The 27,073-nt window shown below is 38.7% G+C and overlaps 1 protein-coding gene across 1 annotated transcript in view; it reads left to right on the plus strand.

Annotated features, from left to right (window-relative positions):
- Positions 1-27,073, plus strand: part of LOC139685742 (inactive selenide, water dikinase-like protein) — a 57,816-nt gene that overhangs the window by 1,901 nt on the left and 28,842 nt on the right. The window contains exon 2 of the mRNA XM_071582806.1: positions 2,173-2,277. Coding sequence (XP_071438907.1) covers positions 2,173-2,277 — 105 coding nt within the window. The remainder of the gene's footprint in view (positions 1-2,172; positions 2,278-27,073) is intronic.

Consider the following 27,073-nt stretch of genomic DNA (forward strand, 5'->3'; position numbering starts at 1 on the left):
CCGATACTTGTGTTCTTGTCCAGGGTGGTCACTTAGCCATGAAAATCTGGGTAAAGACAGGAATTATTCAATTTCTTCCTATAATTGGGCTGCAATGTGGAAAGGGGATATATTTTGAAACTTCTGGGAATTAATATTTAATTCAGAAATTTACAGTTAGAATGGTGTTCCTTTTTTGTGAAATCAGTTCATGCTTGTTGTAGATGTTTGCAGGGCATGACTAAAAGCATACCTATCGTAGGGCTAACTTTGGACAATCGCTTTTGAAGTTATTAGGGTTGACTCACAAAAATACTAATCCGTTTCCAAGCACATCGGATAAAAGTTTGGAATAAATAAAACATTTTTGGGAAAATTTGAGGAATAGACATCTGGAAATTATGTAACCCTGTTGTTGCTGTGTGGCATATCATCTACATTCATCTTAACTGCATCTCAAGAGTCCCCAACATATTCTAATCAACTTTTCTTGGAAGAAGAAATACACATACAGGCTTATATTTGATAGCAATAAAGTATTATATAGGAGAACACAATGACATCTATTTACATAGTGTGTGTGCATATATATATGTGTGTGTGTATATATATGTGTGTGTGTGTATATATATGTATATTTTTTTTTCGGGTACCAGATCTTTGGGAAACCATAACCGGCACAGGGAAATGAACTGGCCTCCCTACCCTGTGTGAATTTCACAAGTCGCCAGGCTTAGTACTGGGTGAACTATACCATCACCTACCAAACCAATCTTTGGGTTGATTACTGTTTATGGTTTTTTATATATATATATATGTATAAAAACACAGATGTAGACTTTTAAAACATAGAAACACAAAGAAAGGACACTCACATTAGTAGTTTTGACATTTCGATGGCACGGCCATTGTCATCTGATGACAACAGTCATGCTGTTGAAGCGGCAAAACTACGTATGCGAGTGTCCTTTCTTTGTTTCTACATTCTAAAAATGTACATTTGTTTTTTTATATATTTGTGTGTCGCCAAAGAGCGCTCCATTTCATTCACAATCTGAGAACCTATTCAAGAAATTGAACCTGGGCCCTACAGTCAGTAGTCCAACCCACTACCCCTGGACTACCACATCCCCAGCCTTCAGCACAGTGGAACCATCAAATTAATTCAAACTACACCTGGTGTAGTTTGAATTCATTGTGATGGTTCCACTGTTACTAATATACCAATTGAAACAAATAATGCCAAATGTGGATTTGGAGAAATAATATGCCATCCTATTAAGTTGCCCTTGGATTTTTATGTACAAAAATTGTTGGCAATAGTAGTAGGCAAAATTGATTGGCTCTAATAGTAAGAACCTTTGGGTATTGTAAAAACTTGATTCTGTATAGAATGACTTTTAGAGACTGATTCAAAGGGGAATATGAAAGGGCTCTCTTTATTTGTGGCAAGTTGGTAAATGCGCACATGACTCTTTGAGTGATTAGTTCATAGTTATACATCATGAAATTAAATCTTGAGTTTTGCTAGTAATGGGACACTTGTTTGCTTTATGATCTACAATATCCATTGATACCTAAGATGTGAAGTCAAAACAAGTACTCACTTCACAAACTAATGTTTTTTTCACGGAATTACTTGGTATTTTAGTGATCGTGACTAATCATTATCTCAGCTACATACTTCACATAAACTCTTCTTATGGTGTAGTATTCAATAACTAACTCCCTCCTATCTTATTTGGCAATGGGAGATTCCCTTTAAGTTGTTTGCTATTCAAAAAAAGCAATTAAATCCGATCATTTGGATGTCAATAATTTTAGAGAAATATTTTCATTGAATTCTTTTGATCAGTAGTGCTATCAATATTATCAATAACAATTAAAGGTTACAATGCAACAATTTCAAAGTGTAGAAATCATTTGCCGTTAGAGCCCCTAAAATTTTGGAGTGTAAGAGGGCACCTCAGTAGCTTAACTGGCGAAACCACTCAGCTGGACATTGAGCTATCCTGGTTCAAATCCCAACCGAGGCGAATGATTTTTACCCTTGAAAATTATTGCATTTTAATGTGCTTTAGCGAATTACTGGTGAAAGTTACTTTGTGGCATCTCGTACTGTTTCTTCAAAAATTAAAGTTTCTTAAAATTTGGAATTGCTGAATGATTATAAAAAAGATTTTTCTTTTGTAGGTATTGGTTTGGATTCCTCCATCACTCCATTGCGTCAAAATGGGCTTTCATTGGTTCAAACTACAGACATTTTGTATGCATTAGTGGATGATCCATATATAATGGGTGAGTTATACTTCTTACTATTTTTATATATATATATATATAATGGATGACTACACTATTGAAAACTGCCTTAAAGTTATTAGTAATTATTGGAAAAAAGCCTGTTATAATAATGAGGCCCTTCTGTGTTATATTAAGCGAGCAGTTACTCATTTATCAACGATTTTTATTTATGAATAGTAGGGGAAAAGTCATACCTTCCATATTCTGCATTTACAAAATATTAATAATATAATTTTACTCCAAAACTATAATATACCTATGATTTTGATCTTTAGGCAGTTTCTTGGGACATGAACTTGTGGTAGGCAAGCAGCCATCAGGGTTAAATGGTAGAAGGGACCTTATGGCCTCAATTTTACCTGAATAGATGTTTATCTTTCCATCCAAGAATGCAATGCCTTGCTATTGGTAACAACCTTATGCATGGAATGTATGCAATTTAAGTCTACACAAATAATATTGTGGTGCTTTTATATGCAACAGGGATATATTTTATTGTTCCAACTTAATCAGGTAGACAAGATTCTGCCATGTGACCTCATATTTAAGAAAATACAAGCCCAAAATTCATAATCAAGTATAGATTATCCACCTTCCAACATGTAGGATGTATTAATTAACATATATTATTTCACATTTATAACTTAATGTACATTTTCGAAATATAATTGTTAAAAATAGGTGGAGTAACATAGGTTATGATGAACACTCTAGAATAAAATATCATGATTGGAAAGAGCAAGGATCCATTCCTTTACCATTTTAAAATCTTCCTAGTTTTGGTTTAATGCAATCTGACAATGTTGAAGCATTTTCTCTCATGTACAAAAAATGATCTCTTATACAATATAAGACTGGGTTTCAGAAGCAGAATATTGTACTTTCTCTGAAAATTGTAACAATGATTATTTATATGAACTACCCGCATTTTATCACTTTGCAAGGTAATTAACTGCAAGACCTTAAACATATACATGAGGTTAGAGGACAATGTAGATTGGAGCCTTAAAAGAGGTGGCTATGTGGTAAAGAATATAGATAGTCTGATGGATAGGAAGACAAATGCTGGGGTTCTACATTTGGTGGGCAAATAGAGAACGTTGAAGGTCATGATAGAAGGGAGAATGATGGGTAAGAAGGGTAAAGGAAAAAAGAGGATATGTTTTTTAGCCAGCATGAAGGCAGGGAGAAGTTGTATAGAAATGAAGGAAATTAAAGTACCTAAGTTACATAAAAATAGGTACTACTTAGGGACCATAGAAAAACTACCCTTCAAATGGATAGAAATCCTTAATTAAGATTCATTAATTAAAAATATTTATATTTAAGAGAGACAAGTCCAAGGTTAACAAATAATGGATTGGAGTGTTCATTCAGATTGCTCTTAGTAGTAATCCTAATATAGCTCTTATCAATATTTTAGCAAAATGTAAGGATTTGTTATGTATTCCTACCAAACAAACAATACCTACTTCTAATAAGAGGAGTGCTACGTCCAGGGACCACTGATTTCTATAATACTGATGTATTATGAATCAGCAATGGCACGTAGAATATGTAGTTTGTTCGCCAGTGAATCTAGAGAATGAAAACAATTTAACTTTCCGAGGGTGATTGAGAGGCTCTTTAACCTCACAGACTCATTTATCCCAACCATCATTCCAGAAAATGCATGTGAAATGATCTGCCTAAATTTTTAGTAATCATGTTGCCAGAGGAGTACCTACATTAGTTGGCAGAGGTATTTTTGGGCATCGATGAGCTAGCTACAACGCAATTGCTGATGGAAATGGATTGTACTTATGACAGTTTAAATGGGACAATGGATAGCTATTACAAGAAAGCCTTAAAGTTCTCGCTCATGAATGGGAATCTTCACACAGATCCCTGGCAATTAGCCCTTTTCAAAATCAGGTGTTGGGAGTTCCTGGGAAAGAAAAAGAGCCAGGTACAAGTAAATAAGGAAGCATCTTTGGAAGATTTTATTGCTGCCTATCTATAATTGGCATTCCTTTTGTAAATATTTGTTTTTTAATATAGGTATTTAAAATGCAAAGTCCATTTTTTAATTCATAATTTGTGGTTTTTGAATTTAACTTGTATGAGTTTCTCTAAATTTCCTTGCAACTTGGTAATTAGGTTCAACTTCATTCTCTGATCATAAAATTGTCCCCCTTTGCCCCAAAGATGGCCTATTGTTTGTTATGGCTTAATTGCATACCAATATATCTGAAGAGGGTGCACATGGCTAATAAATGTGAAGATAGGTATGCATTTGATTTAGTGAATATATTCTTGGATACTACTGTAAAGGTTGCAGATTGTGCGCTTTGGGTGAAATATTTTTCTGATTTATTGATTTATTTTTGCTAATTTTGTTGTGAAGCATTATTATTTTTGGATTCAGTTAAACTTCTAATTTTTTAGATGTGGCTGATGATAAATTTGAGCTTCAGATAAATTATTTTGGATTTTATTAATTATTTTTCATTTGTGTGTGTATGTATACACTGGAACTTCACCTAACAACCAACTTCCACCATAAGTAATTCATGTAACAAGAAAAATATTGATCCTAAGAGTGACTTGCTAAATGAGCAACTTTTCGCAAAAGAGTGACAAGGATGCGGGAATTCCCAGTTTCATTGTGCGCATGCTACTGCAGTTCGTCTGTAGCACTCATTCCACATCTTAGCGTCACTACCGAACACACATTTTCAAACTTTTTATTGGTGATTTTATCTTCCAAGTTGAAATAATATTTTGTGCATAGTTTTTAAATTGACCCTGAAGAAAAATAGGTAAGAAGGAAGGCTTAAGGGAATAAAAATGACAGATATGAAAAGTAAAATCATTGGGGACATGGTATGAGTGTGGCTGATATAGTATACACATCAAGAATCGGTCGACATCAATGTTTGGCCTTTTCTGCCAGAACTTTGACAAGACTTAGGAGATGAATGCTTCAGAGTGACAAGAGTATCTATGCAACGGTTACGTATTTCATAAGGAGTTTAACCTTCTCCGTTCCTTTCTTCTCTCCCTTAAGAAAGGTGGCCTGACCACCAAAAATTCGGAAACGTGCGAATTCCTTTTCTTTTTTGTGTATTTCTGTGTTATTATTTTTGTTTGCTAGGGCTAACTTAATGTACATTATATATATTATTTATTTATTTAACAGTTCTTATCTTGGAAATGTTATGGGCCAAAATGGTCAAAGTAGTCGGGACATGAGGAGAAGAATTGAATTAGGCAAGAAGCTTTATATTATTTATTATAAGGAGACAATTGATGACAGGGATTTGAGGAAGGATGTTAAGCAAAGTCTTGTGATAACTTTGATGTGGGGTGTAGTTATGTATGCCGCCGAAACATTGTTATTAAAGTATGATGATGGGCCTTGATTGGAGACTTTTAAAGTATGGGTGTGGAGAAAGATGAAGGTGAAATGGACGGAAAGGGAAACAAATGAGGAGGTGTTAGGTATGAATGGGGAGGAGAGGGGATTGTTAGGAGAAATCCTAAGGAAACAGAAAATAATAGGCGCATAGCATGTTTATTGGCAATGACAGTGACAGAGGGGAGAAAACCCACCATATGGTGAACAAATATTCATTCAAATGAAAATAGATTTGAGGAATATGAAATAGGAACTCATCAAAGACGAACACATGAGAGGTGGGGAAGGCAGAATCAAGGAGATTACAAGTGTAAAAATATTTTCTGGACCGGGAGTTTAACACCAGATCTTTCCACCTGCCGGGCTGATGCTCTAACCACTTGATCTATCAAGGAAACATAATTTACACTGAAATCTGTGGGGGTTTATGCAACCTAGTGCACCAATTCTGTGGCCAAGAGATAACGTTAGGGAGCTGTTTCAGCCACCAAAGGAGAGTTAGAAAACACACCAGAGGAAAGGACAGTAAGAAAGCAATCATACAACATCATCAAGGATAGGACCAGTGTGTTTCTTGGCAGGCATAGCCAAAAGAAGGAGACTAGCCACATTGGCCAAATACACATTCAACCACGAAAACTTGCATATGGCGAACCAATATTCTTTCTCATGGTAGTAGATAAAAGGAAATGGGATAGAAACACATTTAAAAGACGAACACAGGAGATATATATATATATATATGTACACATATGTATATGTATACACACATATGTATATATATGTGTGTGTGTATGTATACATATGTGTGTATATATATAAATATATGTGTGTGTGTATGTATACATATGTGTTTATATATATATATGTGTGTGTATGTATACATATATGTGTATGAAAGACTCTCCATTTTCGGGATGTCACCGCGTAGGTTGTTTTTCTGACAACAGTTTCGCCCGTGTTTCAACGAGCGTCTTCATGTCAAAGTGCTGGGAAGTTGTTTTGGCCGCGTTTATATGTGTTTTGCCTCTCCCTCCCTGCTCTGTGATTGGTTGGGGGTTTCCCGCCAAATCCTTTTCCAGGCTCCTGATAGGCGGTAGCCATCTTCTCTGTTAAAGTTATCTTTTTCTTTGAGTATCTCGATCGATTCTCTTATTAGCCTGGGGTAATATCTTCTCTCTTTGGATATTATCTTGGTCTCGTCAAATTTGATTTCATGGCCAGGTCCGCTCCAAGCATGTTCAGCAGTGGCTGATAAACTGAACTGCTTGTTCCTAGTAGCCCTTTCGTACTCTTCTGGGCGTGTTTTTACTGCTCGGTATGTCTCGCCTATGTATGAACTTCCACATGAGCACGGTGCCTGATAGACTCCCTCGTGCAATTCCTTGGGAATTCTATCTTATGGCCGTGGAAGTACATGGGATACCTTAGTGAGACAGTTGTATCTCGTGTCAATGTTGTGCTTTCTCAGTATCCAAGATAATCTTCTCACTTGTGCCGGTGGTGTAGATCTTGGTCGTTTCCGCGTGGCTCCGTATTTCACTATGGTTGAGGCGGCGTTTCTCTTCCTTGGCGGTCCTTTTTAGGACCACGGATATCTTGTACTCGTTTATTTATATAAACGCGGCCAAAACAATGTCCCGGCACTTCGACCTGAAGATGCTCGTTGAAACATGGGCAAAACTGTTGTCAGAAAAACAACCTACGTGGTGACATCACGAGAATGGAGAGTCTTTCATTTGAACGCCACGAAAATCTACGATCCCATATCATATATGTGTGTGCGTGTGTGTATATTATATATATATATATATATATGTACACATACACACATATACATTTTAATGTATGTGTTTGAGAGTTATGATAGATCCCAATGAATTTAAGTCCTTGGTTTTATATGTGTGTATACACATACAAACATACACATGAATTATAAACACTTCCTAATTCAGGCTTGCTTAATGTGGACTGAGGCTAGTCTTGTAGTGCAGATGGTTTCTGATCAGGTCACATGTTAGAAGCGCTATTATTTTGCCTAAAAGATTATTTTTTATGCAAGTTTTTCTTGGCATGGAGGAAAGCCATATTCTAATAATTCATCAATCTTGACTAGTGTTGCAAATAATGATTAACCAGTACTACATGATGCATAAAATTCGATTGATCAAGAAAATACCACATGATGCATTGTTGGTGCGTATTCGTTTACAACAGATGGTCAGTTCTTTTCATGTGCTGTTTTTTTGGCAGTAAAAGAGTGTAAAAACAATTGCATCGATTAAGTGTGTTTCTAAAAAAACATAAGTGTCAATATTGTTGACAAAATGGTTCTTCATATTCCTAGATAAAATAAAGATTTTGCTCTTAACCAGTATTTTAATGCTCATATTATGTACCAGCAGCCTCAGAAAACACTCGAAGATGATAAGCCAAATGAAAATGTCCATATTGCAGCAATATTCAACTTATTGCTGAAACTGTCATTGGTAGTATGGCTGGTTAATGTAGTTTTGGATGAGACAATGTTAGTGAAAAAAGTTTCTCTTGAAGTCGTGGTGCTGATAGTGATTTAGTTCAACTGCTTAGGATACAATTGCGTACACTTGATGGCTGAATATGATTTACAATTATGTCAAGCATATATTGCATCAGGAGAATGTGCTGGAGATTTTTGCCACTGTACGCACAAGTTTGTGAAGTAAAGCATTTGTTTCTGGTTGATAAATCAACTAGAAAAGGGCCTCTATACTTGTGTAATAACGAAGATGACAGCTACAAACTGCAGGGTGCTGTTATGGGAGAATTTCGACAACCCTGATTTCTGTGGAAAATGATGAACCTCCCTGTAATTTATAGGCATCAGTAAATGCATGGTTTGCTAGAGTTTGCCCTAAATACAACTTTGCTATTTCTGATGATGGTTCAAGGATTAATTATTGCTTGCCACATGTTGTTCTGGCCACTTTTTTTAAAATGAAGTTTTAGAAATGCTAAAGTTGAGAGATCATAAGATTGAACAGCTGGGGACAGAAGACAATAATGAATGCATGAAAACTGTAATTTGAAGCATGTGTGCTTCCACTAGACTGACTCTTGATGGGGGTGAATCAATCAACTATTGCAAATGAATGGAAAATGTTTTATGAAATTGGGATTAATTTCCAATTCATAGAAATGAAATCTGAAGATTATCAGGAACTTTTGCAGTCTGCATGGAAAATATCATCGAGTCTTGAGAATGTTGAGCACAAGCTTTATATTGATGAAGGTTATTTGGGTTTACTGACCTCACTGAAGAAAAAAATATCTGATAGTGTTTTTGCAGTAGGAAATGTACATTTAGATTCTAAATAGAAGCTGCTGAAAAATCACGTATAAATCTGCAAGGTCAGCGAGAGCCTGAATGCTGTCATAAATTTTATAGATGAATTGGTGGACAGAGACATACATAATTAATAAGGACATGTGTAGTTCATAAGGAACTGCCACGAAGCAAGCTAAGTAAAATTGTAGCTTGTTAAAATATTTCCATCCTCTTCCATCTCAGCAGCCTAGTATAGCATATGCCAATGATGGAATGTTTAGTCTATATGCATGTTATAATAATTAAATCTTCTTCAAGTTTGGTTTAAAAGGTAATATTATCTACCTGCGGTTGCTTCTTTTATGCCATCGTCTGTCAATCATTTTATATCCTCTTATATTATCTTCAGAATTTTTAACCCCCTTGAAGTTGGATAGAAATCATGTGCGCAATTTGGCATCAGTAACTAGCTGTTAAATTTCAATAAAATGGCCATCTAGTGCTATGCTCCTCAAGGAATAATATAAATATGATTTGTGTTATGAAATTGTTCATAATTGTTTATCATAATGATCACGAGAATGAAAACCAGGGCTCTCACAGAGTTATTCATTTGTCAACAGCTTTTAACTTGGTCAACTTCATTCGTACGTGGAATCCTGCTTACTTCAATAAAATCTAGTGGAATTTAATTGCCATTATTCATATCATGTTTTCGCATAGAAAACCATCTGCTGTAATATACTTATACATTTCTGCAAGATGAGAAAGTTCTTCATGTAAGTATGTTTCTTCTGCTGATGGTATAATTTAAGCATGCCTGAGAATGGAGTTGATCTAACATTGGGTCAACACTATGTATTTACAAAAGAAAAATAGCTCTTATTTGGTTAAACTCAAATTTATTTAATAAAAACCTGGTCAATTCAGTTGAGTAGGAAAATGCCATTGGTAATGACCTAATAACACGTAATTATGAGGGTAAAAAAGAAACATTACACTTCCACAATAAAGATGTAATATTTCACGACCATGGTTTCAATGCTGTGCATCGTCAAAACTATGGCTGTGAAATATTAAATCTTTATTGTGCAAGTGTAAAGTTTATTTTTTACCCTCATAATTATGGAATTCCACATAGTTAAGCCTGAAACTGTTATGCTTACCTAATTACACATTATTGTTATTGATTGAAGTTACTTAAGAATAACGGAGTCAATTTCTGGGGATAATCTGTGACTTACATTATTCACTTGGGATTTTGTCAACTTAATATAAGATGGGTTAACACTTCAGGTTTCCTATTAATTATAAAGTCATTTTAAGTCATAGGCAATTAAGCACCCGCAATAATAATGGTGAACAATACTGTTGGGCTATGTTGGGGTATCAATTCACCGATTAATCCAGATTTTGCTTAATCCAAATTCCCAAGAAACTGCAGGAGATGCCGCAACAGTAACTTTTAACAGAGTCATCTGCTAATATGCATTTCGATGCAACAATTTGAGAGTGAAATTGTTGCATTGTAATGCATATTAGTGGATGACTGTCAAAAGCTACTGTTGTGGCATCTCCCGCAGTGTTTTTGGAATTTGTCAATGTATAAAAAGCCTAAGTGTTCAAAAGTTGGCTTTAACCTCGTGGACTGTGGTGTCGTCGTGCACGACTACGAATGCCTGTGACATTGTATGTACGGTATTTCGTCACAACATCTTGTTCCTTTAAAGCCCCCAAAATTACAGAGTTTAAGAGGACGCCTTGATAGCTTAACTGGCTAAAGCACTCAACCAGACATTGAGGGATCCAGGTTCCTATCCCAGTCAAGGTGAATAATTTTTGCACTAAAAAAATTTTGCATTGAAATTACTTAATCCAGGCCATCTCTGACCCCATATAGAATGTGTGAGTGTATTGCTCCTAGTTAGGGTCACTCACGCCTGATAGAAAGGGTAGAAGCCAGACAAAAGGTGGTAAACTCAGAATCTGTTCTTCAGCAGGGGGGCTGCAACCAGAACGTTCAGTCAAATTATGGGACTCAGACAAATTGGTTAAGTCATACCCAGCAGTGGGAGATGCATGGCTTACGTGGTCATCATCTTAAAATCTTGCCAAGCAAAAGAGAGACAGCAGTACAGATGACATGGAAGAGGACCACACTAGTTCGAATAGGGTCTTGGATTGTTAGGATGGTTTTGAGGGCAGGAAAATTATAAAATTTGTGAGACATGTCGAGAGGAAATATTTCTGTTTTAGGGCTGTGCGAGGGAGATGGAGGATAGTGAGAATTAGTGGAGTGATAGTGGAGAGTAATTTATAGCAGAATGAAGAGAGCCAGGAAGGGTTGGACATAATATTGAAAAAAAAGTTTGGTAGAAATATAGTAAACATAGGGCAAGAGACTCATGGAATATTGTTAGTATAGGTAAAAGCTGAACTAGCAAACTAAGTAATTGTTCATGGCTTTATATAGCTCCAAGCAGCCATTGGGAGAAAGAAGTTGAGGGTATATGATCAGTTGGAGGGTAATTGTGGGTGTTCCTGGAAGGAAATATCTCTTAATGGTGAGGAATCGGAATACCATGGTAGGCAAGAGTTGAGGTGGTAGGTAGGTTAGGGATTAAGGTTTAAGAACAAAGGATGCCTGCAGGGAGATGACCATGCATAGTTCTACAGGAAACAGGGGTTTAATCATTAGGAGCACTTAACTTAAGTACCAAAGCAGGTATAGGTATGCATAGAAAATATGTGAGAATTCAGAAAGATTTTGGTTTGATTATATTATGGTTAGCAAAGATTTAGGAACATCAGAACAAATGTTCAGTTTCCTGGGAGCAGATATGGGTTTAGATCATAATTTTGTTGTAATGAAGTGTAGTATCCAATTCAATATGATGAAACTGGGAAGACTGTTTAGGAAATGGAATCTAAAAAAATTAACCATAATGGCAAGAAAGGAGTATATGCATGCTGTAGAGGAAAATTATGGGTGAAGACAGGAAGCTCGGTATTGTAGAAGAAAAATGGGAGCATTTGAAAAAAGGGATCTCAAGAGCTGCAAACAAAACAATGAGAACAGTAAATTGGCAGGACATGGAAACCATGGATTATAAACTAAATGACTGGAAAGATACTGTAGAGAAATAAGATGAAGAATGTAAGAACAGAGTTTGAAGAAACATGGCAATGACTTGGCCAGCAATGGTAGACTTAAAAAGCGGATATGATGTAGATGAGGATAGCTTAGGTCAGAAAATGCTTAATGACAAGGTAGAAAGGGTATTTAAGCTGCATCCAAACTGTTAAGGCATTGGGGAGTTGTTACACTTCCACTTGGAATTATGGCCTTGCAATATGGGGTATTTAGGATACACTTCTTGTATCCTAAATCTGGGGGTGGAAATAGCTGCCTAAATTTGCACCCTCTTGCTGCCAAATGAGTTTGGGCACCCTTCAAGAAGGCACCCTCCATAAAGTTAAGCAATTAAGATGCCTAACTGATGAGTTTGATGCTGTTTAAGGGAATTGGTATCAAATAAGGCCATATGAGTAGACAACATTTCCACCGCTACTTCTTAGAGTTTAGGAGAATGAGGGAGGTAAAGTTGATTTGGACTAATTCAAAGCAATTTGTGGGGAGCAATTCGGCTGTAAGATTTTGTCAGATGAGTGTTTGTTCTCAAAATAGGGAAAGGCAGCCAAATGTGAGGAACACAGAACAATTAGTTTGGTTTTGCCCACAGCTTAAGTGTCATTGCAGGATCATCAATAAGATGATGGGGAGTAAGGCTAATTAATATTTAAGGGATGGGCTTGGATTTAGAAAGGGAGAGGCAGGCATGGTGCCTTAGTTGTAATGAGATCACTAATAGCAAGGAATGTGGTGATAGGGAAGTGGGTGGAATGAATGAATGTGTTAAAGTAAATAGCTGTGGATTGGTGGGATAGGAGACATCCACAACATGTACTTAAAGCAGTTTGCTTAAGTGTGGTGGATGGAGAGTCATGATGGGAAATTTAGGAAGTAGGGTAATGCAGGGATGTCCATCTTGTCCTGGGCTTTTCATTTTATGCATGGGTGATCTGGAAACTTTCTGACCTCAAGAGTGAAATGGCAGTACTCTTGAACAAAATTTTGGGTAAGTGTTGTGCATGCATTGAATGGTATGCATTAATATTTTGGCCATTTTGGACACTTAGTTGGTTTGACAATAATTTGTGTGACTCTTTGTGAAGGTTTTTTTGATAATAGAAAGAATTTAGTGTCAAGCTGTCGTTAATTATATGTTTTTAAAAGACAATTCATCTATGCAAATCAAAGACGAGTACAGGAGTTCTACAGTATCACTTAAGACCATGAAATTTTGGACTGGCAAATTTTTAATATGGCATTACTAGCTGGACTGATAGTGAGCATTTGGGATGACCAAAAACAGCAGCGACCTCCAATTACATCAAAAACGTTTACAAATGATACTGGACAACCATCAAATTGAGGTTCTAGAGATAGCAGAGGCTATGTGCATACCAAAGGGATGCATTTGCCATATAACGACTGAAGTATTGGATATGTGTAAGTTAGCTGCATGTTGGGTGCCGTATTTGCTCTCGTAGGACCAAAATCACATTCAAATGAACATTTCCAAGTAGCGTCGGAGCGTTTTAAGTAAAGCGAGTCAGATTTATTGTATCAATTCATGATTATAGATGAAACTTGGATCCACCAGATGAACCATCCTTAGATGAAAGAATAATCAAAACAGTGGACTGCAAAGGGTGAATCTGCTCCAAAAAAGGCAGAGGCTTCCATTGGCCAGGAAGATGATGGCGACTGTTATTGGGATAGTCACGGGATGGTGTTCATCCATTATCTTCAAAAAGGTAAAACAATGATGGCAGAGTGTTATGCATTATTACTTGACAAGTTGATGGTAAAAATTGCATAAAAACACGTATGTTGGGTAGAAAAGATATTAAGTATCACGTTAAAAAAGTTAAAGCATCACTGGGAAATGTGTAACCACTTAATAGGAGAATATGTTGAAAAATAATTATAAATTTGAGTAAACAATGTCTCATTTATTTGTTAGGTCAGCAACTTTTCAGACTACTAATGTATGTGGAGGAAATCCTTAAAGAGGCTTGACGAGAACTGGAGATAAGAATGAAAGTCAGTGAGGAATTCTTAAAAGCAGTTAAGTTAAGCTTCCAGATAATCAAGATTTAGCTAGCGAGTTAGCCAAGGGGTTAAAAGCACTTTTAAATACATTAGAAAATCAGTGTGATAAGAATGAGAGGAGAATAAAAGTATACATTAGGGAGATTTTATAGAAAGAGGAAGGCTAAGTTAAATAATAAAATTGGATGGCATAAACTAAAGCGGATAGAATGGTTTTCCGATTTTGGAAGTGTTTTCAACCAAATAGGGAGATGAGGGGAAATTGTATTAGGCAAAGAAGCCCTCATAAGCTGGAGAGATTTTATGACATGGACTTCAAGTATAAAGTAGTAAGTATTTCTTAGAACCTTGATATGAGGTGTGATTTTGTATAGCACAAAAACATTTTCATTGAAGCAAGAGGATAAGCATAGATTGAAGGTCTAGGAAAAGGAGCAACATGTTGGACTAAATAAATAGAGATAATATATATATATTTTTTAAGGTAATCTACCGGTTAAGGTAGGTTTTTGGATGGACACAACTACCAAACAAATATTTCATTACTCCTAACAAAACACAAAATCCATCATCCTATTCTATATCAGGTCCCTCTTCATCTCTGAGTGCTTTCTTCCTCCCTTCATCCCATCCAACATCCCTATCCTGTTCCTTCCCTTTCCTCTTTTGCCCAACATTCTACCCTCTATCACAGTCTTCAACATCCCACTGCCGGTCAACACCCCCTTCATCCACATTTCCTGCCTCCATAGGATTGCTCCCAACAAACCCCTCTCTTCGCCCACCATACCAAGTACTTCCTCATTTGTTTTCTTCTCTGTCCATTTCACCTTCTCCATTCTTCTCCACACCCACATTTCAAAAGCCTCCAATCTACGTCTATCCTCCCGCTTCAATGACCACGTTTCCGCGCCGTACATAGCTACGCTCCACATCAAAGTTTTTATGAGTCTTTTCTTAACATCCTTACTTAACGTCCCTGTCATCAACTCCCTCCTCATTCTGAAAGCCTCTTTGCCCAGCGCAATTCTTCTCGTTACGTCCCTACTACTTTGACCGTGTTGGTCCAAAAGACTACCGAGATACGTAAACTGTTCTACCTGCTCTAGTTTTTGCCCTCCTAATTTAATGTTTAGCTTAGCCTTTTTCTTTCTAGAAAATCGCATAACCTTTGTTTTATTAATATTGATTCTCATCCCATACCTGTCGCACTGAATTTCCAACTCACTCATCAATGCTTGCAACCCCTTGGCTGAGTGACAAACTAAAGCTAGGTCATCAGCAAACCTAACTGATTTTACGAATTCCCCGCCCACTTTCATTCCTACCTCGAGTTCTTCCCATGCCTCTTTGATCATTTCACCTGCATACAGGTTGAACAGCAACGGTGATAATGGGCAACCCTGCCTTACACCCCTTCCTAACACTGCCCATCCTGACTCCCCGTTTCCCACCCGCACCTGAGCAGTCTGAGAAATGTACAGGTTGCGGATTAGCCTCCTTTCCCTCCAATCTATTCCTATTTTCTGCAATATACTCTACAATAGTTTTTCCCAATTCACTCTATCAAACGCTTTTTCGAAATCTACGAAACAGGCAAATACCTCCTGATTGTGTTCTATATTCCTCTCGATTAATAATCTCATTACTGCAATGGCATCACGTGTACCTCTCCCCTTCCTAAACCCAAACTGATCATCCACGAAGTAATCATTTGCCCTACTCTCTATCCTTTTGTTTATGATCCTGAGAACAACTTTAGCTGCGTGGGATATCAAACTAATTGTCCTATAGTCCTCACATGACGTGGCCTTTACCTTTTTCGGAATAGGAACTAAAACTGATCTCACAATGTCTTCCGGCCAGATTCCCTCCTCATAAATACTATGGATCAGCCCATATAGCCTCTTCCTCCCACATTTTCCTAAGCATTTTAAAAGTTCCACGGGAATGTTATCTACCCCCGCGGCCTTATATAGTTTCATCTCCCTTAATGCCCTTTCTATCTCATTGTCTAGTATGCCTGGACCTAAGCTGTCCTCCTCTACGTCATTTTGTTTTTCAATGTCTAACTGTTGGTCTGAGTTCTTTACTATACAGTTCTTCTATATACTCCTTCCATCTCTCTTGGATCTTTCCTGCGTCAACTATTACCTTACCCGCCTTATCTCTAACTGTTAGCATAGCTCTTCCTTTCTTACTTCCCGATAACGATTTAACTTTGCTGTACAGCGCACCGATTTCACCCTTCCTCCGCAGACTTTCCATATCCTCGCACTGCGTCTTCCACCATGCTTCCTTTACTTTATTTGTTACCCGCCTCAATTTATTGTTCAATTCTTTGTACTTCATTTTGCCTAATTCTGTTTTGACATTCTTCCATTTTCGCCGCTCATCCATCTTTGTAATCATCTCATCCGTGATCCATAGTTTCCTAGTCCTTTTAGCGTTAACGGTTCCAATAGTGTCTTTTGCGGCTTTAGACAACCCTTCCTTGATCATTTCCCATTTTTCTTCGATAGTACTAAGCCCTTTACCATCCTCCATGATTTTCTCTACCGCCTGTTTGTATTCCTTCCTTTTCAACCCATTTAATGCTTCTACATTCCATTTTCTAACTCGCCGCCCCTGCCTTATCTTTTTGAAACGTACGCTACATTTCATAACAACTAAATTGTGGTCTGAGTCCGCATCCGCTCCCGGGAAGCTGTGGGAATTTATCACACTGTTCCTAAACCTGTGTCTAACCAGGATATAATCTAGCTGCTACCTTCCTGAGTCACCTGGCATTTTCCATGTATACCTGCGTCTTTTGTGGTGTCTAAACCAAGTGTTGGTGATGACTAGCCCTTGTCTCCTGCAGAACTCAGCTGCTTTCTCCCCGCGGTCATTCCTCGTGTCTAAACCGTAGTCCCCGACCTCGTCACCATCTCTTCCTTCGCCTACCGTCGCATTGCAATCCCCCATCACTATCAAATGTTTCCCTGCAGGAACACATGCGATCATGTCCTCTAATTAATCGTATATCGTATCGACCTCTTCTTCCTTATGGTTGCTCGGTGGCATGTATACCTGAATAATAACTAAGTTCGTCGGTTCTGCTTTTATCTCCACTAGTAGTATACTATCTGTTACCTGCTCTATGTTGACTACGCTTCTTCCTACCTCTTCATTGAATACTATGGCAACCCCTCGTTGGCTCTCGTCCCCTCCGCTGTATATCATTCTATACTTATCACTCCAGTAATCCCCGCTATCTTTCCATCTCACCTCGAATAGACCTAAAATATCTATATTTCCCCTTTCCATCTCTCGCTTAACATTCTCCAATTTCCCTGTCCTCATCATTGTCCTAACATTCCACGTTCCTATTCTAACTAATTTGGTCTTCTTCTCCTGCGTCTTCTGTCCTGCTGCTGATTGAAAATTTTAATTTAATGTCTGATATCAGACATGTTGTTTAGTTAGGTTAGATAGAGAAATTTATAGATGAACCTATGTCCAAAACCTACCTTAAACAGTATAATACAAATAAAAATTAAGGAGTTGTTATACATGAGCAATATAGCCAACTCACTATATTTTTTAATTCGTACACTTAGTATTCCTGAAACTCAAAACAAAAGTAAAATAAAACTATATGGCAGGTGGGTAGTAAAAAACATGATCTTGTACTTGCTGCCATAGATGAACTTCTTGCAGATGGTCAAGTTTTGGTTGGCTGGTCATGGGGGTTATGCAGTTCTCAAGAAAGAGAAGAGTTAATTTAAATATTAAAATAAGAACTCATAAACTGGAGCAGTTTACCTATCTCAGAATGTTTAGGACCAAAATGATCAAAGGCATAAGAAGGGCAGTAGGCAAAGAAGCTTTCACAAGTTGTAAGAAATGTATGACTGGCATTGAGTAAGGAAGTTAAGAAACCGCTCGATAAAACGTGGAGATGGAGCTTGGTTTCTTATGGTGTGGAAACTTGGTCATTAAAGTAAGATGTTAAGCCTAGATTTTACACTTGTGAAATGTGGGTATAGAGAAGGGTGGAAGATTTTTTATACATATATATATATGTATACATATATATGTATATGTATATATATATATGTATGTATATATATATATATATATATATATATATATATATGTATATATATATATGTATATATATATGTATATATATGTATATATACTACCTTGATCAAAAAGTTCCCGGAATAACCACCGTGTGGCGCTCCCATCGTTCCGATTTGAGTTCTGTTTTTTTTGTTAAATTGGTACATCTGTTGTTGATATTCCCTTTAAATCTTAGTGTCATAAGTTGACATTTGCAAAAGTTACGTAGCCAAGAGTACATCTATCTCTGTGTGTGTTGGCGATTTTTTACAATTTCAGAAATGGATTTAAATTTGCAACAACGAACTTGTATTAAATTTTGCGTAAAAAACGGATTTAGTGGCGCACGGACGTTGGAAATGTTGGAAAAGTGTTTCGGCAATGATTCTCTAAAAAAAACGGTCGTTTACCAGTGGCACGAGCGGTTCAGAAGTGGTCGTGAGTCAATCAAAGATGATGAACGCAGTGGCAGACCATCGACATCGAAAGTCGGTGAAAAAATTGATAAAGTAAAAGAAATGTTGGTCAATAACTGCAAATTAACCATCAGAGAAATAGCGGAGGACTTGAACATTGCCTATGGATCCGCCCAAGACATTGTGGTTAATGATTTGGGTTTCCGTCATGTAGCAGCAAAGTTGGTGCCAAAAGACCTCAATTTCATGCAAAAAAGAGACCGTGTTGACGTCGCAAAAGACATGATTTGCGAGGCTGAATCCGATCCCACATTCATCAAAAGGATCATTACTGGAGACAAGACGTGGGTTTATGAGTACGACACGCAATCCAGACATCAGGCAAGTGAATGGCGTTCACCAAATGAGCCGAGACCAAAAAAACCACGTCGTTTTCAGTCAAAAAAGAAGGCAATGCTGACGGTTTTCATGGATTACAACGGTGTAGTGCATCATGAATTTTTGCCAGAAGGCCAGACAGTAAACAAAGAGTATTATTTGGGCGTTATGAGACGTTTGCGTAAAGCAATTCGCCGAAAGAGACCAGAAATGTGGGCAGAAAACTCGTGGATTTTGCATCATGATAACGCACCGTCGCACAGTGCTATCATTATTCGTAATTTTTTGACGAAAAATGCAACAAATACCATCCAACAGCCACCGAATTCCCCTGATTTGGCTCCCTGTGACTTCTTTCTGTTCAATCGAGTTAAAAAACCATTACGGGGAACGCGTTTTAGCAGCCGAGAGGAAGTAATGGAAAAATCGCAGGAAGCACTGATGGACATACCGAAAACCGAATATAAAAAATGTTTCGAGGATTGGATCAAGTGCTGGCATAAGTGTGTTGCAGTCGATGGGGATTACTTTGAAGGGGACAATATAGATTTAGATGAATAAATTTGTATTTTTAATTTTCTGAATAAATTCCGGGAAATTTTTGATCAAGGTAGTATGTATATGTATATATATGTGTATGTATATATATATGTGTATGTATATATATGTATATGTATATATATGTATATGTATATATATGTATATGTATATATATATGTATATGTATATATATGTGTATGTATATGTGTATGTATATGTATGTATATACTATATATGTATATGTATGTATGTATATATATGTATATGTATGTATATATATATGTATATATATATGTATATATGTGTGTGTATATATGTATATGTATATATATATTTTATTTATTTTATTTATTTAGTAAAAATTGTGCACATACAGCAGGAATTGCCAATTTACAGTGACACATATAACAGGAACATATAAGGACACAAACATACAAACATCAACAAGACTATACTATTGAGGGAGGTGTGAGAGATGTGTCAGAGAAAGGTTTATGAATGTGTTGGCTGGGAGTGAGAGGGGGTCGATACTTTCGGGAAGGGAATTCAGTAAAGCGGGGAGACGGAAGAAAAGGGACCGTTTGGTGAGGGACAATCTGGGAACGGGTTGGTGGAATAAAGAGCGATCGCGGGTAACTCGGGGGGGAACTCTGAAATTGATAAGGGAAATTAGTTCAGGACAGTCGTTAATGGAGTTAAGGGTGTTATGCATGAGTTTTAAATCGGATTTTAGACGTAGAGTGGAGAGATTACAAATCGAGAGCGAGGAAAGAAGTGATTCAGTGGGCGAGTCCCGAAGATGGGGGACTCTGTACTTGACAATTTTACTGAAAAAATTAGTTATCGTGTTAAGGGTATTAAGGTTAGATAGGGCAGACATTGACCATATAGGGGAGCAGTAGGTAATTAATGGTAAGATAATGGTTGAGAAATATGCGGTTAGAGATTGTACATCTTTTATTTCTGTGTAGCGGTAAAGTAGACCTAGAAGAGACATGGCTTTGCATTTAACTGCTTTGATATGACCTGAGAAATTTAGTTTGCGATCAGTTAATACACCAAGATCCTTGACAGAAGCAACACGATTCAGAGGAACTGAATTAATTGTATAGTTAAAGGTAAGAGGAGATTTTTTTAGGGATAGAACTAGAGTATTGCATTTATTTGAGTTTAAATTTAGCATCCATGTGCTGCACCATTCTGAAATTTTATTTAAAGCCTCCTGAAGGTGGTAGCAATCCGTGGGGGAATTAATTTCCTTAAAAATTTTGCAGTCGTCGGCATATAGTAACGTGTGGGCTAGGGAGGTCGGGACTAGGGAAGCTAAGTCATCAATGTACAGATTAAAAAGATATGGTCCGAGAATACTACCTTGAGGAACTCCAGATGTCACAGAGGACCAAGGAGATGAGGCGCCAGATAGTATTACTCGCTGATTTCTATTCGAAAGAAAGCTGGTCAGTAATTTGAGAAAGTTTCCATGAACGTTAAAACGCTGACTGAGTTTATTAATGAGGAGGTTATGATTGAGGGAGTCGAAGGCTTTTGAGAAATCCAAGAAGATGGCATCTAATTGAGTCTTACTTGTTATCGCACTAACAGCGTGGTGTTGAAAAAGTGCTAAATTGGTCAAGCATGACCTGCCCGGAAGGAAACCATGTTGGTTGCTAGACAGAAAAGGGGAAGTAAAATAATAAAGTCTGTTGAGAATAATCCTCTCGCAAACAGAAGAAAGAATAGGTAGTAAAGAGATAGGGCGATAGTTAGATATTTCATTTTTCATTCCAGTTTTAAGAATAGGGATAACATTAGCGGATTTCCATTGGGGGGGGAAAGTACCGAGGGAAAAGCAGCGATTTAATAAGAGGCTTAAGGGAAGAGAGAGGGAGGAAGCGCAGTTGCGTACAAATATAGGACTTATGCCATCGGGGCCAGGGGAGCGACGGAGGGGGATCTTACAAAGGAATTTAAAAACCTCCCGGGAATCGGTTTGGATTTGGGATAAAGAGTAGCAACAACTTGGAGTGAGGGAAAGATCGCTAGAGACGGGAGGGTTAAAAGCAGGAGTCAGACATTCCGTGAAGAATTTCAGAAATAAGTTCGGTCTTTCAGGTCCCACAGCTTTAGCATTGCCATAAGAAACAGCAACGGGAATCTGCGGGCGATTACGACGACGATTGACAAACGACCAGAATTTTTTTGGGTCAGATGTGATGGACGATGATAGCCTTAGTGTATATTCTTCGTAGTCGCGACGGATAAGAGATTTGGAAAAGCGACGTAATTCGATGAAAGAACGCAGAGTGTTCTCGTTCGGAAAATTTTTATACAGGTACCAAGCGCGATTTTTGTTACCCAGAAGGTGCACAGTGTCCGGCTTAAACCACGACGGGAATTTCCTTGACTTGGGTTTCACAAGAGGGACGAAATCTTTTATCACACTTTCAATAACAAGGTAAAGGAAGTCCACCCCTTCTTCAGGAGACAGAGCGGTAAGCACACCCCAGGGGAGAAGGTCGAGGCAGCGATTAACGTCCTCCCAGCGGACCTTCGACCAGGCAGGGAAAGGCTTCATGTGGGCAGGGGGATCCCCGCGGAGTTTCCGGGAACCTCTAATGCGGAAAACTGCATCCAGAGACTCGTGGTCAGAGTTGAAAATATTCCTTCCCGGGGTAAGAGCCTCAGGGGGAACGGACGAGAGGAGAAGGTCCAGGGTTGCCAGGTTTCGGGTGCGTTGGGTGCAGTATTGCGAAAGTTGTAGAGCACTTATAAAATGTTCAATGAAGAATTCGTCGTGACCATTGAGAGGGGTACCATGCGTTGGGGTGTCCCATTGAATGGATAAATTAAAGTCACCAACTAAAATAATTGGACCAAGATTAATAGTTTCAAAAACAGAATCAAGACAGTTTTCGAGAACCGAGATATCACTGCTTGGGGGACGGTAAAAACAGCCAACAAAGATTTTATTAACTTTGGAATGCGCACCATGGGGTAGAGAGACTTCACTCCATACGATTTCGCAAGCAGTTTCGAGGTCTTTGCGTCGCTTTGAGGGGTACTTGGAATTAATGGCAAGGAGCACCCCGCCACCTCTAGTCAGACGATCTCGGCGGTAAACACTGTGTGAGACCGAGAAGGATAATTCACCATCGGCAAATGAGGGGGACAGCCAAGTTTCGGATAACGCAATTATATCAAATTGCGCAAGTTCATGCGCATGGGAGTCACAAATTGATAGTTTGTTTTTAAGACTTCTCACATTCTGGTAGTACACATGCACTGGGGGGGCACAAGGAGGGCCGGGGTTAAGGTTCACATCACCCGAGAGCAGGATGAGAAGCAGGATGACAACTCCGCAGCGAGAGTGTGGCGTTGAGGCAGTCGGCGAGGGTCCGAGGAGTCGCCGGGAGCCAGGAGACAGGCTGACGGGGAAACGGAGGCGACAGGGGGATAAACCACTTGATGCGAAGGCGGAAAAGTAAAAACTTCTGTAACTGAAAGTATCTTGAGGAACTGGGATATCTTCACATGGATAATGATCACAGGATATATGCACAAGAAGTCGCGTGGAAAAACTCGGAGAAAGTAGCGAAATAACGACACAAAAGTAGAAAAGCGTAGGAGTGAGAGAGACACGTGTTCTACTACTGGCGGCCATCTTGGGTTTTTTCTTGGGCGGCATCTTGGGTATATATATGTGTGTATATATATGTATATACAGGGTTTGTCCGGAAAATAAGTGTACTGAGCTCAGGAAAAAAATTTATTGCACTTTTACATATCTTAAGCTAATATTCCTCAAAATAGGACCCTTTTGAGTCAATACACTTGTTCCAGCGGCGTTCCCATTCCTGGAATGCTCCCGCGAAGGCATCATCGGGAACCTCTCGAAGACTCGTCGTCGACCTCTTCTCTGCCCTCCACGAACATCTTGTGCCACCGAAAGATCATGTTTCTGGACATGGCTGACTCCCCGTAAGCCTGGTTAATCATACCGACAGTTTCGGTAGACGATTTCCCAAGCTTACCGCAAATTTGATGGAATAACGCTGCCCAAAAACTTCGGAATCGCGTTCCGTGACGTAAGTCGAAGCGTGGAGGTTTGCGTTAACAGAGCTCCTCACTACACCACAGCTCAGAGCCGACTGCCTTTTTCAGCGTCGCTTGCCAACGTACCCCCCTCCAATTGCAGCCCGTGAGAGCGATGCTCCAGGCGTTCCAGGGGTCAGTACACTTATTTTCCGGACGAACCCTGTATATGTATATATATATATGTATATATATATGTATATATATTTGTATGTATATGTATATATGTATGTGTGTGTGTGTGTGTGTGTGTGTATATATATATATATATATATATATATATATATATATATATATATATATATATATATATATATATATATATATATATATATATATATATACATATACGAGGGTCATCCGGAAAGTAGTACCCGTTCGTGCCGCATGAAGTGCTGACGACGCGAGTAGCCGCTGGACGAGGTCAGATAGCTTCAGTGGCTTGTCTGCCTTCTCTGAGCCAAGTTGCGTGACGCTAGCATTGCCTGTGTTGTTTCTGTGATTGTTTACAATGTTTAAAAAAATTGAGAACGCCGCCAGTTGTGAAGTGAGGGCAGTGATTAAATTCCTCAATGCAAGAAACGTTCGCCCATGTGATATTCATCGCCAATTAAAGGAGGTGTATGGAGACAATGTAATGGACGAGTCGTCTGTTCGGCGGTGGTGTCGCAACTTCAACATGGGGAGGGGGAACACACACGACGATGAGCGTTCGGAGAGACCGTCTGTCATTACAGACCAACTGGTGAGCTCAGTTGACGAATTCGTGAGGAACGATCGGCGCGTCACAATTGATGACATCTGTGAGCATTTTCCCAATGTTTCTCGAACAATTGTTCATGAAATTGTTAAACACCATCTGCATTATGCAAAAATTTGTGCAAGATGGGTCCCTCGCGTATCTCAATGAGCTGGCGGCGATGCAGCAGGAATACAGAAACTTGTCACACGTTATGACAAATGCCTTAATTTGCTTGGAGATTATGTTGAGAAGTAGTTTAAAGTATCCTCTTTCAAATAAAATTTTTTATGTTTGTTAATATTTACTTTTGTGTCTTTATTTCACGAACGGGTACTACTTTCCGGATGACCCTCGTACATATATATATATATATATATATATATATATATACATACACACATACATTCATGTATCGATGATGTAGAAGCACTCACGAGAGCAATATAACATATGGACGGCACAGCAGAACAGAAAATAAAATAGGTATCACGTGAAAGGACCCTCACATTTTATATTGAGGTTTCAGCTTTCTTCAGGTCAAACTGGAAGGTCCAGGATGGTGGCTATGGAGTCTGGAAGGTGGGGGAGCAGCAGGTTATGTTGGGAAGGGTATTAAATATGGCAGTTAAGGGTGGGTACTTTAAAAGATCCGAAAGCTAGTATGCATGCGGATTTGCAAGTTCTCGGCTCTATTTTGGTGGCTGAATCGGGTAGGGATTCTTGGATGGTTAGGAAGAAACACTGGTTGAAGGAAAGGTTGTGGGAATTTGCATGTGAAGGGATAGGAAGAGAAGAGAGTGAGGCAGAATTACAGGAATAGTGGTGATTTTTCATTTGAATGGGTAAGGGGGTATTGCATTAATGTTTTTCGAGAGGCAATTAGTGTGGGAACGAGGTGATGGGGCAATGTGGGGACAGGGGAGCAGATCTGATAAGTAGATATGTTTTACATCGCGGAAGGTAGCAAGTAGGAGAAATATGAGGATATTTGTCGGGGGGGAGGGGGGGGGGCAGAGGGTTGGTGGGTCTCAGAAGGTTTTTGAGTTTGGTGGGTCATCAGTATGCGAGACGGGCATTGGGGCAGTAAGGACAAGGTAGTGTCGTTGTTGCGTGAAATATGGCAAAGTTCTTAAAGAAAGATTTTCAGTCAGTAGGATCCAGGGAAATATGTGGTGCAAAGGTTAAGTCTTGCATCAGATGTGGGGGTTATTTTTCTGTAGTGTGTGGGGTCTGGTTGAGCGGTGGATTTAATTTTGTAGGAGCTTTAATGGGTAACCATGTCTTTGGAGTGCATGGTGTAGATTGTGGATGTATTTTTTGAGGGTGGCTGTGGTGTTGCAATTCTGGTGTCCATGGATGGAAAGAGTGTGCTAGGAATCGAGTGTTTGGTGTGAGAAGGATGACAGCTGGTGAAGTGTAGGTGTTGCTAATGGTTTGGGGCTTTGAAATGTGCTGAACTGGTCAATTTGTTATGGTGAAGTGAGATGTCTGGAAAGTCTCTTTAAGGTGGTCCTTGAAGAGATAGGCGTATGATGACGTCATCCTCGTCCCCATCGCTTTGCCTTTGATTTGTAGATAGAAACATTTTGGGAACGAAAATGCATTTTTTGTCAGGATGAAGGTGGCTAGATGAGGATTAATTTGGTCGAAGGGTCCTGGGGTGGGGGGCATAGAGAAAAATAATGTCGGAGAGAGGATGAGCCTTCTGTATGGGAAATAGAGGTATAGAGGGAAGTGCTGACCAGATGGAGGTGGAGGGGACGGAGACAGAATTTAAATGTTGTGGGAAGTGATATGTGCCTTTCATGAAGGAGGGGAAGGAGAGTACAAGAGGTTGTAGGTGGTGGTCAAGGCATGCAGAGATACTTTTGGTGGGAGAGTTGAAACTGGAAACTATAGGGCAATGGGGATGTGAGGTAAGTATATTGTTGGGAGGAGATAAAAATAGGATGTTCTGGGGTTTAGGGGTGAGAGGAGGGATATGTCTTGGGAGGTAAGGCATTCGTCTGATCCAAATTGGAGGGGGAAAGACCAAATTTCTGTTTGGAAAATTGGTGTTGGGTTGTTGCTGAGATTGGTACAGGTAGATGTATTATCGAGTCTGCCGAGGGCTTTGGAAATGTAATCATTGCAGTTTAAAATTACTACTGAGAAGCCATATTGACGGTGGTGATTACGATGCTGGGATTGGACTATTTGTTTGTGTGTATGACATTTGTTAGTGGAGAGGTTATTTTTAGGTTCTATGAAGGATTTATTGGAAACTTTGTGGAGAAATAGACGCACACATTTCAACAGGATGGTTACTTGGAAGAGGTTTTGGTTCATGGATAGAAGCAGGTTGGAATTTGTCAAGTGCTGAACTAGTGTTTATGTGAGCCGAAAGGGTTACTTTGTGATTTGCGGAAACTGCACCATCGGAGGTATCTGCAGAAATGTAGGGTATTGGTAAGTACATTGATGTGGTTGACTTGTGGTGTAGGAGAGAAAGATAGGTCTTTACTTAGAACAGAAATTTCACTGTCAGAAAGGCTGGTATTTGAAAGGTTTACAATGTCATGAGAATTGTGAGTGGGGGTGGTCTTGGAGAAGGTGGCGGGAAAGGGTGGCAATGTGGAAGTTTGACCTA

This window comes from Hetaerina americana, unplaced genomic scaffold (assembly GCF_022747635.1).
Source record: "Hetaerina americana unplaced genomic scaffold, ioHetAmer1.1.p SCAF_12, whole genome shotgun sequence".
NCBI classification, from domain to species: Eukaryota; Metazoa; Arthropoda; class Insecta; order Odonata; family Calopterygidae; genus Hetaerina; species Hetaerina americana.